This window comes from Ambystoma mexicanum, chromosome 8, assembly GCF_040938575.1.
Source record: "Ambystoma mexicanum isolate Mex_15411 chromosome 8, UKY_AmexF1_1, whole genome shotgun sequence".
NCBI classification, from domain to species: domain Eukaryota; kingdom Metazoa; phylum Chordata; class Amphibia; order Caudata; family Ambystomatidae; genus Ambystoma; species Ambystoma mexicanum.
In genome coordinates, this window is record NC_090929.1 from 1,614,419,416 (window position 1) to 1,614,442,059 (window position 22,644).

General features: G+C 47.9%; 1 protein-coding gene across 1 annotated transcript in view; it reads left to right on the top strand.

The window, feature by feature from the left end:
* The window catches only part of TDRD1 (tudor domain containing 1), a 2,044,642-nt gene that overhangs the window by 221,025 nt on the left and 1,800,973 nt on the right, over window positions 1-22,644 (top strand). The window contains exon 4 of the mRNA XM_069611868.1: window positions 16,055-16,199. Coding sequence (XP_069467969.1) covers window positions 16,055-16,199 — 145 coding nt within the window. The remainder of the gene's footprint in view (window positions 1-16,054; window positions 16,200-22,644) is intronic.

The following is a 22,644-nucleotide window of genomic DNA, read 5'->3' on the forward strand; positions in this document are numbered from 1 at the left end:
GAACAGCCCTGGTGCTTCAAAACCTTGGAACAAAAAAGGAAAGAGTTGGCTCATAAAGAAAAGAATGTACGATTTCAACAAGATAATACTCGCCTTGAGCAAAGAAGTACCCACAGTGAAAAGGACTGTATGGTTGATAAAAAAAGACAAAGGTCGCACGCTCCAATTCAAAAGAAACCATCTGTCTCCAGAGTATACTATCTGAAGTTGGAAACTACATCTAATGGACCTAGAAAGGCCCTTCTAAATAGATGTTATGTTGTGTCTCTCTGTAAGCAGATTCCAGCGCTTCGGGAAATTTCATCAGACGACATAAAAGTCGTCGAATTCCCAAGGGAACAGAGGACGGACCAAGTAATATTACATCTTACCTCAAATGAAATCAAACAGAAGTTTCTGAAGGCCAACGAATATCTTAAAAAAAAGGGCTATCGCCTAGAAGATTGGGACTGGGATATCAAATATACAAATCCAAAAGATACAACAAAGGGTGGAAGGAGACCCAGGGCGGAGCCCATAAAACTTGGCAGGGAAAAATCATTGGCTCATGTTTGTAAATCAAATGATAGAGTGAGCGAGGAGGCGAGAAAAAGGGATGTAAAAGCACGGGAGATGGAGGGGGATGAGAAAAAAACTAGAAAAGAAGGAAAAATCCTTAACGACCAACCCCCCACCAAGGAGTACTTTGTTGAGAAATTAAAAAACCTGAGATTCACAGTGGATAACTTGGAAAATCCAAGGAAGGGAAAATCTAACCGGAATTACCCGGAAAATTAATGATCGGCTATGGACGATGACCACCTGTAATTCTAAGAAGAAGCAATAGAGTAAGGAAGAGCAACATAGATCTGTATACTGTGCCTCATGGAATGCCAGAGGATTTCAACATCTGTTCTCGAAGGATAGTGGCTTCCTAGCCAACTACGATCTAATCTCCATTCAGGAGTCCTGGCTGCGTGAAGCCCCAATATGTGAGGGCTATGAAGTCTACTTTAACCCGGCTAAAAAGGGCCCTAAAGGTAGACCATTTGGGGGTCTGATGGTGTTAAAGAAACTGGATTCTCCACTGCAAGTCCTGGAACATGATACACCTAATCCCTATGTGCAAATCCTATCAATTGCTTTTAAAGCAGAGAAACGGGATGACTCCAAAAAAATGATTCTTATTAATGCTTATTGGAGCGAAAACATGCCGAGCCAGGGGAATTACCTAAAATCCATCATGAATACAATTGACAAGTCCATGATTGAAGATAAAGATAAGTTGATTCTATTAAATGGAGATCTAAACATCAAACTTCTAGATAAGGATGGTAAAATTAGGGAAACAGAAAATCTACGAGGAAACGAAAGTCGATGGATGAAGGAAATGTCTATCCGTGATATGAGGATGCTAAACAGCCAGACCAGAGGCGATCTAATGGGTGCAAACACATGGCATAACGGGAAAACCGCTGCATGCCTAGACTACTGTTTCGTAGGTGGAAACACGCTTCCATGGATTAAATCTTTCACAATAACCAAGCAAGCTAATAGTGACCACAGTCTGTTGAGAACCGAACTTGCATGGGACATTAGATTAACAACAATGACTAACAAATGGAGCGAGACCGAAGTTTCGTGGGGGAGAAATCGATTGAGATTAAAAAATCAAGCCATACCGAAGTTGGTGCAGGACTATCAAGAAGCCTCTAATAAAGGTGAAGTCAGTCGAATACAAATGGCTGTTGGAAGCATTTGTGGTTAAGTATGATCCAGCGAAAGTGAACATCATCGAAAAAAAGCACGCCTATGATGAACTTGTAGTAACTAGAAGAAAGCAATATAGAGCAGAACTCAAGTTCATAAAAAAGATTAACAGCACGGAGAAAGAAGAGCTTTTGAGGAAATGCCGGCAGACTTATAAAAACTGGCTGCGTTCAACTCGTTTCTTAAGAACACAAAGAGACGCTGAAAAAATGCTGGCAGCGATATCAACAAACACAAGATGCACTTGGAATTTAATTAATAATAGAGACTTGAACCAGTCAGCAATAGGCGTCAATCAAGTCTCAGAGGACAGTTGGTTCCGGCATTATACTGCGCTGTTTAAAAGGAAAACCAAGGAGATTGGACCTGAGATAAGGACTGAGGGTCCTGCCTGGGCCCTGGAATTCGATAGAGATGATATACTGATGCTCATTAAAAATCTCAGCACCTCCAGGGCATCAGGCCCTGATGGTATCTCCAACAAAATGCTAAAAGAGAACTGTGAAGGTTGGTCTGACCTGATATATGCACTTTTCCAAAAAATAATGAAAGTTAGGCAAATTCCAACCACGTGGACGGAGGCATATATAGTCCCCATCTTTAAAAAGGGGGATCGTGGTAATCCAAGGAACTACAGGCCGATTGCATTGTTGGACTCCATCGGTAAACTCTTTGCGTCCATCCTGTTAAGGAACTTAAAAAAATGGGCCTCAGGAACTAACATCTTGGACGAAAGACAGACAGCCTTTATAAGCGGCGTGGGCACTGCCCTTAACCTGTTTTTGATAAACTTATTAAAGGCTAAAGCACTGAAAGAGAAGACCACGATCTATCTGGCTTTTATCGATCTTGAACAGGCGTTCGACGGAGTAAACAGAGCGCCTGTGGTCAAAACTGAGTATTTGGGGTTGCCCGACTGACCTGCTGGAAGCGATCCAAGCTCTCTACACTGACATATCAATTCAGGTTCAAATTACTAGGAATGGTGGGCTATCAAGGAAAATCAAAACAGCACGGGGAATTAAGCAAGGATGTGCATTGGCCCCCTTCCTTTTCGTCCTCTATATGGCGGACATGAAAACAGCTCAAGACCAAATTCGTGCTTTCCCCCCGAAGGTAAATGGAATGGAAGTCCCGTGGATGCTATACGCAGACGACGTGGTATTCGCTGACCAGACACCAATAGGCCTACAGCGACGAATCGAAGCCTTCAATAAATATCTAAAAGGTAATCACATGCAAATTAACATAAAGAAATCGACGATTTTATGCATGAAATCACGTCGTGGGAAAACAGCGGGGAAACGACAGATATGGATGTTGGAAAAGGAAAAACTGAAGGTAGTGGAAACTTCCATATACCTTGGTAGTAGGATAAACAAGAACTGTAATGAACAAGCCCACTATACCCTGATTCGTGAAAAATTGGTAGCCTTGACCAATCAAGGGGTACTCCTACATCGTAGGTATGGAAAATTCTCAATGTTGCCAATCATTACATTTTATAAGCAAAAGGTGGTGGCCGTATTAACGTACGGAGCAGAGTCACTTCTAGCATTAAGATGGGATACCTGGAACTTATGTGAGTCCTACTTTTGGCGCAAGATCCTATATCTACCTAATTCGATTCCCTTAGTACTCATAAGATCAGAATTAAGACTTCAATCCATGGTCTCAATTACGATATGGAAATCCCTATCCTTATACCGGAAATGCATTTTGGACAAACCGGCGCAGCCTTATAGAATTCTAGCAAGACCTGGCCTACCTAACGAAGATATAATCCTGCAGGAGTGGAAAAGGAGATGTGAGGAAACCCTGGTACAGCTGGGCATCTCGGATGATATCCTGAAGTGCAACCCGGACAAGGCTAAACGAATTGTACGGGAAAAAGATTGGGAGGAAACTCAGGAGAACAAACTGTTACGAAATTGGTGTCCTAACATCATTTGGGAACGCAAAGCACTTAACATCCTCCCACCGTACCTACAGAAATTTCCATCTAAACACTACAGAGACCTGCTGTTGCGCTGTAGACTCAATATATGGTGCTCCCGTGAGGTAAAACTGAGAAGAAGACTTATTGAAAAATCATCAGCGTTCTGCAGGTTCTGTAGAAATAAGGACCAAATCGAATCTGTTAAGCACGTGATGCTAACATGTCCAGCCTTGGCATCAAAACGCCACTCATACTTGGGAAGTTACACAAGTCATATCTCCTTGGAAACTGAAGAGGAATACTGGGAGCGTCTCCTAACAGTTGAAAGAGTTGGGCGGACACTTGATGCTCTAAAGTTCGTAGAATCCCTAAAGCTGGATCAGGAGGAAAGTGATACAGTAGTGACCCAGGACAGAATAGTCTGAAGGATTATCTTTGGGAATCCTGTTGAGGACCCTGAAATATGGTCATGAAACCAAAAAAAAAATTAATCTAAGGATGTTTTTTCCTTTTTTCTTCTTGGGATGAATGTTAAAGGTTTAACGTTGATTAACCAATAAAACATTTAAAAATAATTGCGCAAGTTGCCCGAAAATACTGGGGCTGGTGTGGAGGAGAAGGAGGCACTGAAATTAGGGGCACCTAGGTGGGCAAGGCACTCAGCGCGACAAAGAAGTGAGCAGCCAGATACAAGGGGAAGGCCCAGCGGTGGTAAAACGCCATACTCTGCAATGTAAGAAGGGGAGACAGAGTTGTATTGAGGAGGGGCAGATCGAAGATTATGACGACGAAAGCCAAAGGAAAAGGTGCTAAAATGGCACAAGCCCCGGGGGAAGCCTCAGGCACCCTCCATGCGATGTGGCCCGTGCAAAATACAAAGGACGGGGCTAAGAACAGTCGGACTGAAACCAGAGAAAGCGAGGCTCGAAGTGGAATGGAGGACCTGTCCCTAATGTCGAGACAAGAATTTCTGGGCGAACTGCATGCTCTACAAACCAATTTAGCGAAGACGTTTCAAGAGCAATTCCAACTCATGCACGCTGATTTAAACAAAGCCTTATGAGAGATCAGGCAAGAGATGCGGCAAATTGGAGAGAGGACAGACTTCCTGGAAAAGGGCCCTCCAAGAAGTGGACAAGGACACTATGGCAAACAGTAAAGCTATTGAGAGACTGGACATACAACTCGAAACCTCGAGATTCAGATGGAGGACATGGAAAATAGATCCCAAAGGATCAATATAAGGGTGAAAATGCTACCGGAATCAATGCCGGACAAAGACTTAAAACCAGTAATTCAAGAAATGTTTGCGAATATCCTGGATGAAGGAGACCCCGAGATGATTGAGCTGGACCGTGTGCATAGAGCAGGGTGGCAGGCCAGGGGACAGACAGCCAAGGCCAAGGGATGTGTTAGCTGCTTTCGCCAGATACGCCCAAAAAGGAGCAGTCCCGAGCAGCAAGAAAACGGGAACCCATTATGTTCGAAGGGCAGCAGATAGTGCTATATCAGGACCTGGCGAGTAGCACACTCACAAAAAAGACAAACTAGTCCGGTGCTAAAGGCATTAAATGAGAAAGCTATTCGATACAAATGGACCTTTCCGGTTGGCCTGCTCTTCGAGTGGGAGGGGGGCCAGAAGCAGATTACCTCGGTACAGGATGGGGTAGACAGTTGGAACTGGCGGAGGCCCTCTCAGGCTCGGCACACGGGGAACGAGCAGTCGATCTAGGCCGAGACCCTGGGAATGGATGACAGTTGGGGAGAAAAGAGGAGCAATAAAGGAGGGCGTAACGGTGAGAAAAGAGAAGACCATAGAAGAAGTGAATGGGACACAAGCGGACCTTTGATGCGAAACAGTGGTAAAAGGGGTGGTGGGCCCTTAAAAGGAAGAACGAGGCTATAGGGAGCAACCATTTTGGGAACAAAGGGCGGGAATGCCCTAGGTAGGAGTGGAGGGTAAGCGGGAAGGAATTATCCTAAGGTGAGAGGGGCTAAAGAGGGAGGGAGGGGAAAGGGTTGGGGCAACAAGATATTCAACAGAGGAAGGGCCGTAGCACCGGATGTAGAACTAACATCAGGTGATGCCTTCAAGTGCCTAACGCATAATGTGAGGGGACCCCCCTTAAGAGGAAAAAGCTGGAGCAGTTTACAAGGAAAGAAGGGCCAGCTATTATGTTGCTAAAAGAAACGCACCTTTTGCATAAGGATCAGGGGTGGCTAAAGCTGCGCGGGTTCGACCAGATTCTGCATGCCTCCAGTCAAAGCAAAACGAGGGGTCGCCCTGGCTATTAAGAACACAGTCGATTTTAGAGTTAGTGATGTAATAAGCGACAAGGAGGGGAGATATATTGTGGTCAGGGGGTACTATCAGGAGGTCCCATATACAATGGCAGTTGTGTATGCCCCAAACTCTGGACAGGCGCAATTCTTGCAGCGTGTGCTTAAAGTGCTGGAAGAAGAAGCTAGGGGCCAGATAATCCAGATGGGAGATCTTAATATTGCCTGGGACAGAGAGCGGGATAGGCTCGGTGGACAAATGGGAGGAGGGGGAGCGGTAATGTTGGCGGAACTGAATGATAGGATTGACAGGATGGGTTTGAGAGATACGTGGAGGGAACTGAAGGGGGAAGAGGAAGGATACACCTTTTTATCGTGGGTCCATGGGTCACAGTCTAGAATTGGTTATATCTGGATTTCGGCAGGATTGGTGGGCGGAATTAGGGGGGTAAGCATGGGGCCAATATGGATTGCAGATCATAAAACGGTTTCAATCACTCTGGAACTGGGTTGAAAGGATAAGGTGGTCTGGGGATGGAAGTTTCCGGGGTCCATTTTAAGAGATCCGGAGGTCCGGGGAGAAATCGAAGAGAAGATCAAGATTTTCTTTGCCATCAATAGGAGGACACAAAAGAAGACGTGAGATGGGACGCGTTCAAGGCCACTCTCAGGGGGAACTTATAGCAGCAGCCGCCCACCGAAATAAACAGATGAAGCCATTAGAAACGCAACTTGAGGCTGAGCTGGAGGCAGCAAGGCAGAAAGTGGGCATGACTCCATCCAGGTCAGCAATGAGGGAATATAGAAGTGCATTAGGGCAGCTGGAAATTCTCCCAACTAAAAAGGCGGAGGGGGCTCTACTTGCAGTGTGACAGAAATACTACGCAAAGGCGAATAAGGCGGACACGCTACTAGCGCGTTTACTTAGGGGATCGAGATCGAGGAACGCAATTACAGCGTTGAAAACAGGCTCAGGGGAACGGGCCACACGGTTGGGGGGACTGCAGGAAGTCCTGGCAGAGTACTTTGACTCTCTATGCCTCTCAGAACCCTCAACGCGTTCTGCAGGAAAGGTTCTTAGAGTGCAGCTGCGGAACATTGGGAGGAAGACTCGGGAGATCCTTAATCAAGAAATTACGGCGGAGGAAGTTCGAAGGGTGATTAGGTGTTTGCCGGCAAACAAGGCTGCAGGCCCAGATGGCTATATACTGCCTTTTATAAAATGTTTATCATGCAACAAGCCCCTCAATTAACCTCGCTATTTAACACATTTCGACAGACAGGTAGAATTGCCCCCTCCATGGAGGAAGCTAAGGTAACCGTCCTACTTGAGCCAAATAAAGACCCAGAAGAAAGAACCTCCTATAGGCCCATCGCGCTGATAAATATCGATGCCAAGATATTTACAAAGATCCTGGCAAATAGACTCCAAATCCACCTTCCAGCTTTGATACACCCCGATCAGGCAGCCTTCGTCAGGGGTAGGCAAACGGCTGATAACATCAGGCGGGTGGCCCATCTGGTGGAAAAGGTGCAGAGAACGAAAACTCCTGCTGTCCTTTTGGCGCTAGATACGGGAAAGGCATTTGACCGCGTGGAGTGGTTCTTTCTGTTCCGGGTCATGCAGAAAATGTGTTTTGCAGGGGAATTTATGACTATGGTTCAAGCTAACTACCAGGCCCCATCCATTAGAATAGTGGTGAATGGAACAACATCAAGACCGGTAAGACTGCAGAGGGGAACAAAACAAGGCTGCCTGTTATCTCCAATACTTTACGCGATCTATCTCAAGCCTCTTTTGCACGCAATAAGGGACGAGGGGGGGATCCCGGGCATTCCATTTGGGCGAGAGCAACAGAAGGTTGCAGCATTTGCTGACGATATGTTGCTCACCCTGACTGCACCAATCGTCTCGATCCATGCTAGCGTGAACCCTGTTGGAAGAGTTTGGGGAGGTCTCAGGGCTAAAGATTAATGTTAATAAATCTGAAATCTTGAATCTAACACTTGAGGCAGGGGAGCGCGATACTCTGAAGGCAAGTACTTCATTTTATATGGAGCCCAGGAGGGGTTAGATATTTGGGTGTCAGGATCACAGCAACCCAGGCAGGTTGGTATGCGGCTAATTACCCCCCACTCCTGAAGGAAATTAAGAGACTTCCAGAAATGGAGAGGTCTCAGGGTGTCGTGGTTGGGGCGTATTGCTGCAATTAAGATGGCCATACTCCCGCGATTGCTGTATTAGTTTCAAGCAATCCCACAGCCGATACCATCGGGCTTCTTTAGGGAACTGGGAGTGTTGTCCAGTGGATTCTTATGGGAAGGGAAAAGGGCTAGGGTGAGCAGCCGCCTATTGATGGGATCCAGGGGGGAGGGAGGCCTGGCTTTGCTGAATTTTAGGCGGTACTATGAAGCAGTGCTCCTCAGGGTTATTAGGGAATGGTTGAAGGGAGATGAGGGTCAGCAAGAGAAGCTATGGGTGAAGATGGATAGGGCCGTTGCACATTGTAATTTGGCTGAGGTCTTGTGGCTGCCGAAACCACATGGACCTAAATATCATTGAGAGCTCTATAACTAAGCTTATGGCAGACACCTGGGATAAATTGGCGAGGCCCAAGGGAATTACGACATTTCCATCCCCTTTTACTCCTATTTTTGGCAACAGGGTTTTCACATCGGGAATGGAGAAAGTGGCATTCAGGAGTTGGTGGGATGGAGGCTGCAGGAAGCTCAGTGATATGTTCCGAAGAGGGGAAATACTATTGTGTGAGGACTGTAAACGGGAATACGCAATACAGGAGGGGGAGAGATTAAGGTATGCACAGATACGACATTGGGTGTTGCACCCGGGGGTTAGAATGGTGGCTACTAGGGAGCCAACAAAATTTGAAAGCTTTCTTCTGTCCAATGACGGAACGAAGGGCCTAATCTCCATCTATACAAGGTTTTGGATAGCACGAATGCAGGCCACCAATGGGCATAAATGGGAACGAGTTCTGTTGAAGGAAATAGATGGAGCAGAATGGGAGAGGCTGTGGAGGACAATACCCAAACTGGCAAAAGCTTCCCAAGTGCAAGAAGCTTGGAAGAAGATGTTAGTCGGGTGGCACTATACACCGGCACCGGCCCGCCTCCATAAGATTTATCCAGGAACTTTGGGGAGATGCTGGAGGGGTTGTGGGTTGGCTGGCACAGCGGAGCACATTTGGTGGAAATGCCCAAAAATGTAACTCTTCTGGGTGGGGGGGGGGGGGGGGGGGAGTACAGAGAGCGCAGGAGCAGGCTTTTGGCTCGGGAGATGGAAGAACGCTGGTACAAATTCTCTTAGGTACTAGAGGAACCACGAGAGTGGGGGAACCCAGGGCGAGGGAGAAAACGAAATTGATACTAACATTAGCGGCTATGATGGTAATAGCCCAAAGATGGAAGTGCTCGGAGGCCCCCATGATTCAAGATTGGCTACGGAAGATCTGGGAAATAGTAGTTCTGGAATGGGCAACGTATGCCATGAATAATAAGGTACAGAAATTTGCTGCGGATTGGGGGGGGAAATCATGACTTTCCTCAAGGACAATTTTAAGTTGATGTGGTGTCTGCAGCGTCTAAGACTTCTAGATCTACAATAAACGTGGAGTGTGGGTCCGGAAGGAGAGTAAACCAGGAACTGAATGATCATTGCCCGGGAGGGAGGGTACATTTTAAATATGTTGTAAAAGTCAATAAAAAGATATTTAAAAAAATAATAGCCTGGACACGGCTGAAACAGCAGGCAGGTCTCTGGCCCAAGGGACCCTACTCAAGACACGCTTGGCTGCGTACCTCAGGGTTTAAACCCGAAACGCAGGCCTTTCTCATCAATAAGCCTATTGAGAAAGCTAACCTCTTCGGGAAAGCAGTTGATGAGGCCTTGGAAACAGCCAAGAAAGAGCATGAGGCTCTTAAGTCCCTGCAACAGATCACACAAAAACCTTCCCCCCAGAGAGGTAATAACTCTCGACGGTCCTTTCGAGGGCAGTCCTGTGCAAGTCAAAACGACTATGGCACGCAGAATTTCAACAGAGGACAAATCTCAGGAAGCCCTGCATACTACCCTTCAAGGGGTCAGCGACGCGGCAAAGGCAGAGGCCCCAATCCTAGAGGAGCCGCAGCCTCTGGTCAGAAATGACCATCAGATCCAGGTCCCCTCCCATGTCACCCCGGTCGGGGGGGTGCTTAACATCTTTCCTCACGGCATGGGAGGGGAATAACTTCAGACTAGTGGGTCATAAAGACTGTCGCCCACGGGTATGCGTGGAATTCGCCCGACCTCCACAATTCAGACCACGTCGCCTCTCACCGGACCATCTGGAGATCCTGAATCAAGAGGTGGAAGCGCGGCTGGGAAAGGACGCCATAGAAGCCGTCCCTATTCTTCAGGTAAACAAGGGTATTTATTCAGTGTACTTCTTGTACCCAAAAAGGACCTCACCAAGTTTATAAAACCTCAGAAGTTTTGCATGGTAACACTACAGGAGGTAATCCCACTTTTGAAACAGGGGGACTATATGGCAACATTGGACTTGAAAGATTGCATACTTTCATAATTCAATGTTGCCAGCGCAAAGGAAATATCTAAGGTTCATGATAGAGGACAGGCAATACCAATTCAAGGTACTCCCCTTCGGCATTGCCTCAGCGCCAAGGGTGGTTACCAAGGTCCTGGCAGTGGCTGCAGCACACCTGCGCAGACTAACAGTCCCAGTTTACCCTTACCTCGACGACTGGCTCATCACAGGGGACTCGTACAACAAATGTTTTTCCAACACCCAAAAAACAGTCGATCTTCTCTTCAGTCTGGGTTTCTTGATCAACGAGACCAAATCCAGTCTAGTCCCCAGTCAAATAAAACAATTTCTGGGAGCTCTAATTCGGACGGGAGACAGTCTCGTCTTCCCCTCCAACGAGAGGGTTCAGAACGTGCTTTTTCAGATTCCTCAATATGTATCCAGTCGGGAGGTGACAGTGAGCGAGGTCATGCGCATGCTAGGAATGAAGGCGTTGTGCATATACTTGGTTCCCCACGCGCGGCTGCACATGCGTCCCATGCGTGAGTGGCTCAACAGCCAGTGATGTCAGGCCAGCAGACAATGGGAAGATCTGGTAGTTGTCTCGCCAGCCCTCGTTCTCTCTGCAGTGGTGGTCAAGGGAAAACCTCTTGAAGGGGAAAACCTTCACCACCCTTGCAGTGGAAGCCACTCTCATGACAGACCCATCTCTCACCGGGTGGGGGCTCATCAGCTTCAGCAGTCAGCACATGGAGTGTGGTCCCCTCAAGTAGCGTCCAGCCATATAAATTTACTGGAGCTATTAGCGGTGTTCAAGGCATTAAAGGACTTTCAGATGCAACTGCAAGGGAAGAAAGTGCTGATTCTAACTGTCGGCACTACAGCCATGTATTACCTGAACAAACGGGGGCACTCACTCCCCAGGGCTATCCAAGCTGTCCCAAAACATTTGGATATGGGCTCTCAGAAACCAGATGTTTTTATTGTCCCAACATGTCCCAGGAGAAGTCCATCTTCTGGCAGACGTGCTCAGCAGAGATTTTCCTTTGCCCAAAGAATACGAATGGCATCTGCACAGAGACATTGTTTCCAACGTCTTCACAGAATGGGGCTTTCCAGAGATCGACCTGTTCGCAACTCAGGAGAACGCCCAATGCTAAGACTACGCCTTCAGGTACCCCCAAAACCGCTCCTAGGGGAACGGTCTCTGGATAACATGGTCAAGGAAATTTGGCCATGCTTTTAAGCCCCCCCCCCCCGACTCCCCTTCTCAACAAGTTAGTGCACAAGATGCACCAGGAACCAGTTACCATGATTCTGGTGGCCCCCATGTGGGCCCGCCAACCCTGGTTCGCTCATCTTATGGACATTTGTGTCTACCCACCAGTGAAACTACCCTGCCCATACAACATGTTGTCTCAGGACAGGGGGGGAGACCCTACACCCATGCCCACAAACTCTAAACGTAGCAGCTTGGCTCCTGAGGTCATAGAGTTTGGACACCTACAGCTCCCTCAGAGGTGCATGGACATACTCAGGGAAGTTAGGAAACCGAACACAAGTTATTGCTATGCCAGCAAATGGAAACATTTTGTCATCTTGTGTAATTCCAACGGGATCAATCCCATCGATTGCTCACCCACACACATTGTGCTGTACCTAACCCATCTGTTGGACACTGGGTTGGTCTTCAATTCCCTAAAGGTTCATCTGGCTGCACTGTCAGCCTACACCACATCACAACAAAAGGTGTTGTGGTGGAAGATACCTGTGATTAAGGCCTTTATGGAAGGGGTTAAGAGAATTTATCCTCTCATTCCTCACCCAGTTCCTGGGTGGGACCTAAATGTGGTTTTGACAAGGCTCATGAGAGCCCCCTTTGAGCCTATGCACAAAGCAAGTCTAAAAGACCCGGTTTATAAAACGGCCTTCATAGTGGCTATCACTTCTATCAGAATGGTTAGCGAACTACAGGCACTTTCTGTTCTAGAACCCTATGTTACAGTCCACAGGGATAAGGTAGTTCTGCGCACGCACCTCAGATTTGCACCTAAATTCATCTCGAAGTTCCATGTGAACCAGTCAATTGAACTACCAACCTTTTTCCAGAATCCCACTAGCATGGCCGAAAGAAGCCTACGCACACTTGATGTGTGCAGGACAGTCATGTTCTACCTGGAAAGAACTAAACCACTGAGGAAAACAAACCAATTTTTTGTTTCAGTGGCAGCTGTTAGAGAAGCGATTCCTGTCTCTAAATCAGCTAGATTGTCAAATGCATCACACTATGTAACACTGTTGCTAAGAGAGAACTGCCCTTCAAGCCTAGAGCACATTCTACTCGAGGCACTGGTGCGTCTATAGCATTCATTGCAGATGTTCCGCTTGAGTCCATTTGCAAAGCCACAACCTGGAGTTCTGTACACACCTTTTATAAAACACTATTGCCTAGACACTCATTCTAGGTCTGATTCTCAGGTGGGACAAGCAGTACTAAGACATCTTTTCTCTACTGTTCCTTCTCACAACCCACCTCCAACTCCGGGTATTGCTCGCTAGTCCTGGTGGATCCAAAGAACAATCTTGGCCAAGGTGTCCCCAACAAACAAGACAACAACAAAACATACAACTCGCAGCCCCATACCTCCATAACCCCCCCCTATCAAAATAATAAACAGCCAAAATCTGACACATACTTTAGTCGTATAAATCATTAAAAGGTCCCCATATCCGAGAGTAACGAGAAGGCTTGATAGTGTAAATTGGACTTTCTTAAACTTCACACTGATGAGGATGGGTTTTGATCCATTATTTATTAATACCGTTTCAGCGTTGCAGTCAGATATTAGGGCCCGGGTTTGGGTGAAAGGGGATCTATTGGCTTCTTTTAAACTGTTTAGAGGCACACGTCTGGGATACCCTTTATCGCCTTACCTTTTTAATTTGGCTTTAGTGCCTTTTTTGATTTATATTCGACAAACTGTCTTTTAGGTTTCAGGGTAGGGGAGATTGAAATTAAAGTACTGGCCTATGCAGATGTTACAATCGTTCTTGGTAATCCAGAAAGGAGGGGGGGGGTCCATTTTGCAAAATATGGTTGAGGTGGTGGGTAGGCTTTCGGGTTATAAAATGAACTAGGAGAAAACAGTATTTCCATTTCAGGATACTCCTATATGTGATCAATTGATGACTTGGAACTGTAAATGGGGAAAATAGAGATGTAATATCTGGGGGTATATCATCAGAGATGCAAAGGGAATGGCTAGATTTAATGTGGATAGTGATAGAAACTCTTTGTAGAGATATCCATAAGTGGAGGAGACTCCTTTTGACTATTTGGGCGAAGGTCAATGCCATCAAGATGGTGCTCCTGCCTAAGGTTCTATATATTCAGTCGATTCCTCTGAGATTCACAAAAAAGGTTTTGGGCTGTGTAGATAGTTTTCCAAGAATTTGTATGGGGTTTTGGGAAAAGACCCAAAATACCGCGGTATGTTAAGGTGCGTGGTGTACAAGATGGGGGGAGGGGGATTCGGATACCCCATTCTTGAAAATTACTATAAAGGTTTTTTGTTAAAGAAATAGGTTACTAATTTTACTATGAGTGGACCAGTGATTCTTTGATGATTGTATGAGACCGTTTCGTATTGAAAGTCTATACTCTTGCTAAATTGCCCAGGCAAGTAGCTAATTTGTAAGCGGCGGTTGCCACTAAGGATGCTATCACCTCGCTGATAGTGGGTAGTGGGCAAGGTTTGTATATCTATAAGGAGGCTTCTATCTGGCATAATCCAGGATTACAGATTAATAACAGGATGTTATGTTGGAGAAGCTGGATTAATAGAGGTATATTGTTGTTAGGAGACATCTGGTGTGATGGAGGAATGCCAACTTTTGAATTTTGAGGAGGAAATTTGGTTTACACAAGCGAGAATTGAAGAGATCATTTGTTGAAGACGTTGATATATGAGGCAACGAATTCTGGATGTACTTTTGATGCAGAGGCCTGAGAGGTGAGATGTTCTCAAGGTGGTTCCGCATATGGTGTCAAGTTTTTTGAAGCTCTTCCCGCTGGAGAGGCATTCTGTAGTATCATTGGATAATTTGAAACTTAAATGGTCTGAAGAGTTAGATGAGACTATATCGATGTACGTGGAAGGTTCCGATTTAAGGCCAAAGCTGACCTGAATCTGCACCACATCCCACAAAAACGATTTTGGGGCATTTCTTTTGGACCCCGGATAGGATGAGTAAATTTGGATTGAGTGATGATAAATGCTGCGATGTTTGAAGGAAAGGGGCACCATGTTGCTTATGCTGTGGAATTGTAATACATTGAAGGGCTTTTAGAATGATGTCCTGGATAGGGTTGACATGTATGGAATATTGTTTTTCCAAGAAAACCATTAGCTGTGCTTTTGAAGTCCCTGAGTTGTTCGTCACCTTGGTTACGTTACGTGACGTTGTGTTGGGTTAATAAAGTTCTTCTGGTGGCTACCAGACAAATACTACGACTCTGGAAAACCAGGAAAAAGCTGTGTTGAGGAATTGCTTGTACATGTGCAGCTTCTCTCGCGCTTTGAGAAGGATACATTTGGTAAACTGCATAGGGAAGATGCTTCCAATGAGCAATGGTGTGTATTTAATGAGTGTTATGCCTGATACGTTGCTAGAGCGTGTATGATTTTGTTTTATACTTTGTGGTGGGTGGGTGGGGGGGTTGGTGTTTGTCGGATTGTCCTATGGGATATGATGGGAAAGGTTTGCGAATTGGACGAGAATGACCGGGATGGAGAACATAACCTGGGGGGATTGTGGGAATGGTAGTATTCTGTCATAGTAGATCGGGGTTTCGAAAGATGACAATCGGAGGGATGGGATTGTGAAGCGAATGAGTTTTTGGATTGTGGAGTAAACAGAGGGGATTGTGTGAATCGTAGTGTTCTGGAAATACAGTTAACTGGGTCTTCGAGGAAGAATAATTAGAGGGACATGGGAAAGAGTGTGAAGGACAATGACCAGTAGTATTCGGGTAAGGAACAGATGAACAGGGATTCTGGGATGGATAATCTTCGGATGCAAGCAGGTTTGAAATCTTAGGGGAATTTATCTGTATGAGGTGGTGTCGGATCTGGGCAGGAGAGATCTAATGGGAGAAAGTTGAGGCAGATGAAATACAGCCCATGAAAGCCTCCAATATCTCGCCATCCTCTCCTTCTCTGCCACTGTACTGCGTCTCACCTTGGGCATTTCCCTGAACACAACCCCGGGCCCCCTTAGCTAGGTGATTCCCTTTAGCCTTTTCATCCCCAGGGTTCGGATCTGAGCATGTCAAGTTTCCTTTGGCTGCCTGAATAAGGGCTCCTCAAGGTTTGCTTGGGAGAATACCCTCAGGTTTCTCACTAGTGATGGTCTTATTTTTGACTGTTTTGTATGACTTGTTTCTAACAGTTCATGGCGTGCTACATCCTAAACTGCCAGGTTGATATTTTTATGTGTACACAGAATGTATGATAAATGCTGTATTCCTGTACCTTTTCAGTTCTCTTCATCTCCAGGACACTCAACGATTATCAAGGAGACAAAGTTGCTGAGTTCTTCTGACAGTGTATTTTCTGTGAGCTGTGACCCAAACATGTTTACACTACCATCTCGATCTACTACTTGTCATTACTGTGGGCTGCATGGTAAGTGTATATTACAGAGCCATGTTTTAAAAAGTGCCCTCTTTATTGATCATGTCAACTCCATCACCAGCATTTTATATTGCTACACTGTTCTGAAAAAGGTACCCAATGTGAATTACTTGTGTAATTTGCAGTTATTCTCCATGTGCAGGTGCGATCTGCCTCCCTGAACTCACTACTCCGGTTTATGCTGACTGGCCTTTGTAGCCTGCCTGGTTTCTGTCTGGTTGGTTCTTTGTGTAAGGCATGTTTTTGAATGTGTGCAATTGTGCCTCTGTTTTACGAAATATGGGCACAGGGCTTGCGTCTGAACTTTATCTGGGAACATTCAGTTTAACCTGGGGCACTGTACTAACACCTCTCTCACCACCCCGTAACAAACTCTGCTTGAGCCTTACCCCTGTGTCTCTACAGCAGGAAGTGCCCTCACTGTTGATCTGTATCAATGTAACACCTTGACATTTTTGGAGTCGGGAGCCCTGTGACCCACTGAAATCACACCTAATCTCCAATAAGAAATCTGAATTAAATGGATACTAATACTCTTCCCTCACCCATTGCTTTACTAGCGTGCATCTTTACATGTGTGGCTGTTACCCCGTATCTAACTTGTATACAGTTTTGGTGTAGCTGCTTCAGACTCTTTAGAATCGCCTGGGCGCGTACAGAGTATTTAAGAATAACAGACATGCCAGGTCACTGAGTGTCCGATGGTGGGATGGGGGAGGGGTTCAGATAGCCATTTTTTTTATTAGGTTTTATAATGTGCCTATACAGTGTTTCAAGGCGCAACAAGACAAGGGGGGTGCAGGGATGTAAACACTGTCTTACTAGGCCTTGTAACATTCAGATTGGACAAGTGTAATAGAAGTGCTGGGGAGAGGGGAGGGAGGCGGAGTGCCAGAGGGTTGAGCGAGTGCCCGGGGACGTCAGGTGGATAGAGCCCAGGATGAAGGGAGTGCAGGGCCAGAAGGTCCACGTTCTATGTGCGTGGAACGGACTGGAAGGGCTAAGGTGGTGCTGGCCCAGCCAGGCTAGTGCAGAGGCAGGGCGCCCTGACAGGCAAGTGCAAGTTTGGGGGAGCACAGGGGAGTCGGAGGAGACCAAGTGCAGGGGTTGCCTGGTAGGGGAGGGCCAGGTGCCCTGTGAGAATCTGAAGGAACCAGGCAGCCATTCAAGAGGCAGAAGAGGGAGAAATTAGCTGGGGAGAGGGAAGGAGGAAAAGAAAAGGAAGATCTTCGAGAGGACCACAGCTCTAAAGACATTGAGTTTCCGGGGGAAGGTGAGGAAAGAAATAATGCCTCTGAGGTGGTGAAGCTGGAAGTGAGCCGCCTTGGCAAGGTCCGTGATGTGATGTGATGTGAGAAGGATGGAGAGGAGTCGAAGACACCTATGTTTTTTGCCTAAAGGGAATTTGAGGGGAGCGGGCCCTTGGAGAGCGGCCAGTGTGTAGGCGGAAAGGAGGGAGCAGGAGTCCCAATAAGGAATCTGACTTACTGGAATTAGTCAGATAAAGTTAGCGGTGCACCATGCCTGAATAGCAGAAAGACAGTGAGTAATGAGCGAGTAAGAGTTAGAGGTAGAAGGGAAAAGCTTGAAGCAGAGTTGAGTGCCGTTTGCTTAACACTCGAAGTTGGGAGAGAAGACAGCGATCAGATGGGCTAGTGGGGACAAAGTAGATGTTGAAAAGCAAAGGTGAGACAATAGAGCCCTGGGGGACACCACAGGTGGAGAGTGAGATGGGGGGGAGAGAAAAGGGCCCAGTTGAACCTGGGAAGGTCGTTCAGAGAGGAAGGTCAGCCAGTCCAGAGCCAGGTCCGTGATGCCAAGGGTTTCACAGAGCCCATTTATAAGGGTGGCATGATTGACCATAACAAAAGCAAAGGGAAAGGTCAAGAAGGATGAGAATGGAAGGTAGAGTTGGAGAGCAAGTCTTCACAAGTGCAGTTTCTGTGCCTGAAGCCAGACTGGTGGTCGTGGAGACCACCAACAGATTCAGTGTGGTGGATGAGCTGGGTGATGGCCAGCTTCTCCTTGAGTTTACCCAGTAAGGGGGTAATGAAGCTAGGGTGGTAGTTAGCCTGACAGGAACGGTCAGCAGTAGACCTTTAGAGGAGAGGGTGCACAGGGGAGTGCTTGAGGAGCGACAGGAAAGATCCAGTGGCAAAGTAGTGATTGCAGAAATCAGCTAAGGCTGGAGCAAGGGAGTCAGTGTTGTCCTTTATAGTTCTTGAGGAGCAGGGGAGCACCTGTTTGGATGAGACTTTCATAGAGCGGTCTTGTCTAGAAACCTCATCAGGTGATGGGAGAGAAAGAGGGGAGTAGGCGGGCCAAGGGAGGCCTGAGGTGGGGTGAGTGAGAAGGGTGGGGTTTAGAGGTGAGAGAGGACAGGATGTCCTGAGTTTTAATAATGAAGTGAGTGGCCAGAGAAGTATAGAGGGCAGAGGAGAAATGGAGACTGCAGTAGGATTTGCGAGTTCCTTGCAAATTTTGAAAAGTTCAGTACTGTCAGTGGGCCCAGAGAAGTGGGCTTGGATATAGGCAATCTACTCCTCCATCCTGCATGGTGCGTGCATCGCTAGAGACGGGAACAGAATCTTTTTCACCAGAAACCTTAACCCCGCCCGGCGTCACAACTAGGTCCTCTTTTCCACGTCGGTGGGAGCGTACCGGTTTCACCAGCCCTCATGGTTAAGCCCTTCTAGGCCTGCCATACCATACACTTTCCCATAGTCTTGTTTTAGAATCTATTCTATTAAATCTTTTTCAGATACTTCAAATAATTCCAGGGATACATCGCCCACCGGTGCCCCAGCCTGTCCCAGTTGCATGTTGTCTGCGGCATGCTTCATTAGGTGCCCGTCGTGGGGTGGTTAGTTCCCCCTCGTCAGACTTGCACGCCCTTTCCCTCTGGTGCCCGGGAGAAGACCATGAATGGGAATGTTGGTCAGCGTGCAAAACATGCTCACTCTCTAGTCTCTCAAGAACGGGTTGGCACAGTGAAGGAAGCTGTTCTCCAGGTCGCCGCTGGAGCACCTTTAGGAGTACGTGCCAAGGAAGAACTGCCAATCCGACAAACCTTAAAGGCGGGAATCCTCAACTGGCAGGCCAGGAGCCTGCCCATCCGGTGAACCTGCAAGGCGGGAAACCACTGCCAGGTGAGAATGGGTGCCTATGCCTCGGGTAACTTGGTGCACAACTTGCCCAACCATCACAGGACAAGCGCGCTACAGTGAAGTGGTGGTGTTGCATACCGCGGGCAGGCAGCAGATCACGTCCCCACAGCAGGCTCCGGTCCAGTAGCGCTCCCAGCCAGCCTGCGAGGAGCGTTTCTTCGCTAAATTCCTAACGCTCATGCGGACTCCGCAGATGGAAACATCCTTAAGGACATCATACAAGAAATGATACCGCCCATGCGTCCTCAGCAGGCACTGGTGAAACCCACTGCCGCAGCCCGTGACTCCGGTAGCCGCAGCACCCTCACAGCCGCCGACACATTCTATGCCGGTAGACCCAGCAGCCCCATAGACAAGGGGAACAGCAGGACCCCAACTATGAGCAGGACACACCTTCGCCGGCAAGGACATTCCATAACGTAATCGCCAGCTTGGTGGAGAACCTTGGCATGCCACAGCTGCAACAGCCAGAGACTGGTTTCTTGGCTGAGGTCCTCACCATCGGGTCAGTCCATATCCCTGATTCAACTGCAAAAAGATGTGGAGGCCCTGGCTAATGAGGAGTGGTTCAAACCTCCCTCCCTCAGCCCCCTCCCTCCCTCACCCCCTCCCTCCTTCCTTCCCTCCCTCCCTCCAGACAACCGACAAACAAGACTGGATGTGAAATTAAGCAAGCAGAAGGCGACTCTCTGCACTTATCGCTTCACCCACGGCCACCGTCATCCGTCATCACGGCAGCGTCTATGTACGCAAACCGCAGACGTCATTTGAAAAACGCGTCCACTTCTGCGCTCCTAGGCACGGAGGAGAAGGTCCTGGAGGCCTTCAGTAAAAAAATGTATTCCAACACGGGTCTTCATCTCGAGACAGGCCGACGCCGTATTCGCTGCAGCAAACCAAAGACTGTGGAGGGAGATTGCCAATTCCCTCTTGGACCTCCCTACCCACAAGCAGGCTCCCCTTAAGGCTGGTCTGGCAGAGGCTAAGTTGGTGGTGCGGACATTGAGGCTACCGTCGCCCACAGTGATACAGCATGTAGAGCAGTCTGTGTGGCCACAGACATGAGCTGGATTGACTGGCTGAGGGCAACCAGCTTCAATCCTGACGTCCAAGAGAGAATCTTAGATCTGCCTTTGGTGGGAGGTGATTTGTTCCACTCCACCACATATGAGGAGCTGGCCAAAAAGAAAAGCAACTCCCAGACAGCCAAATCGCTGGCTATTCTTACCAAACTGGCAGCTAAAAACTTTGAGCAGGGCCCGTCTTGGTTGGACAAAGGGTGGACCTTTGGTGGGTTCTGGGGGCTTCCAAGACCGCAGGGCCAGGCAGCCGGACCAGTCCCCCTGCCAGCACAGGCGTAAGCACCTGAAGTCTTCCCATAAAGGTTTCTTTCACTGCCCCTCCTCTGCGGCAGCCTCTGAATCAAAGAAGCAATGATGGTACGTTTCAGATCCACAGCACCCCAGTTTGTGGCATGTTGGCTCTCCACAGTTGGGTTTTGAGGACACGGTTTGCGGATGCCTTTGAGATCTCTGCAATCTTGCAGGGCTTCCGGCTACCTCTCCCATCGCCTCCGCCTTGTCCCCCCACCCCTTCCTCAAATCGAGACACCATCACTCTTACTGGAGATTTGCTCCTTTATTGCAAGCGAGGTGGTAGAGCAGGTCCCAGTTTCTCAGCAGGGGTTGGGCTTTTATTCTCTCATCTTTGCTATTCAGAAAAAGAACCAGGCTGGCCTGGGAGTGGCCCTAGATCTTTCCTTCTTAAACCTGTACCTTCCTCTACAGAAATTCAAAATGGTGACTCCAGCTCGAATAGCAGAGACGCGGTCTGGCGGAGACTGGACATGCTCCCTGGATCTGAAGGACTCATATTTACACATCCCCATAGCGCAGGCGCTTCGACCCTTCCTCAAAATTCATTTCATGGGCCTGCATTTTCAATACAAGATACTCCCATTCAGCCTGAATTCAGCGCCCAGGGTCTTCACAAGGCTCATGAATGCGGTTGTAGCTGTGCTCCAGTCAGAGGGCCATCGTGTATCGTACCTCGACAACTGGTTAGTCTGAGCAGGGTCTCCGGAGCAAGTCAGGTATTCAGTCGCCAGGCTCATGAGCACACTCTAGAAGCTGGGGTTCTCACTCAACTTCCAGAAGTCGCACCTCCAACCGACATAAACACTGGTATTTTTGGATCTTCAGTGGGACATGCAAAGGCAAATGCTGTTCCCCACAAGGCAAAAGGTGGCAACTATCAAATCCCGTTGTGGGTCACTTCCTCAGAAGGACTGTAACCACGGCATGGTGGTACCAGCACTTATTGGGTGTGATGGTGGCCTGTCTCCTGGCGGTTCCCTACACCAGGCTACAGATGAGGAGGCTGAAGCTGCATTTTTCGTCGTCCTGGGATCAGGAATCTGGAAGTCAGGCGACGGTGGTCACCATACCCATGCACCTGTACAAGGATCTGCGGTGGTGCAAGCAGGACTCCAACCTCTTGGCAGGTAGACGCTTCAGACTGCCCAGGGCGGACCACACCATTACGACAGACTCCTCTCTCCAGGGTTGGGAGGGGGGGACACCCTGAGTCGACATACTGTGCATGGTCTATGGTTGAGGGAAGACCAGAACCACATCAGCTGGTTGGAAATTATGGCTATCTGGCTCACGTTCAGGGCATTCCTTCCCATCATCCAAGGCAGAGTGGTGTGCATTCAGATGGACAACTCTACCTGCATTTATTACCTCAACAAGCAGTGGGGCACCAGATCACAACCTCTGTGCAAGCTGGCAATAGCCATTTGGGAATGGACCATTTGGCAGGACATCTGGATCTCAGCAGTATACCTTCCGGGGAAGTCGAATCCAGAGGCCGACAACCTCGGCCGACTGGGCTCGGACTACAATTGGCTGTTGAACAAGAAGGTACTGAAGGACATTTTCAGTGGGTGGCGTTACCCCAGCATAGACCCATTTGCGACAGAGCAAAGAGATGTGCCAGCGGTTCACCTCCTGGGGTTCACTGGGGGCAGGGCTGCAGATTCAATGGGGTGTAATGTGGGCGTACGTGTCCAGCCCCCTCTCGCGTCACCAACCCCCCCAGACATGCCTGGCGGCCATAGGGGCATACAGGAACTCGGTCAGGTCTTCCTTTTGTTCATCCAACCCAGTGGTCAAAAGGCATCTAATGGGGCTAGCAAAATGGTACCCCCGGTCTAGTGCCTGCACCCTGTCTTGGACATTAATCTGGTACTCAGCGCTCTGGTGCAC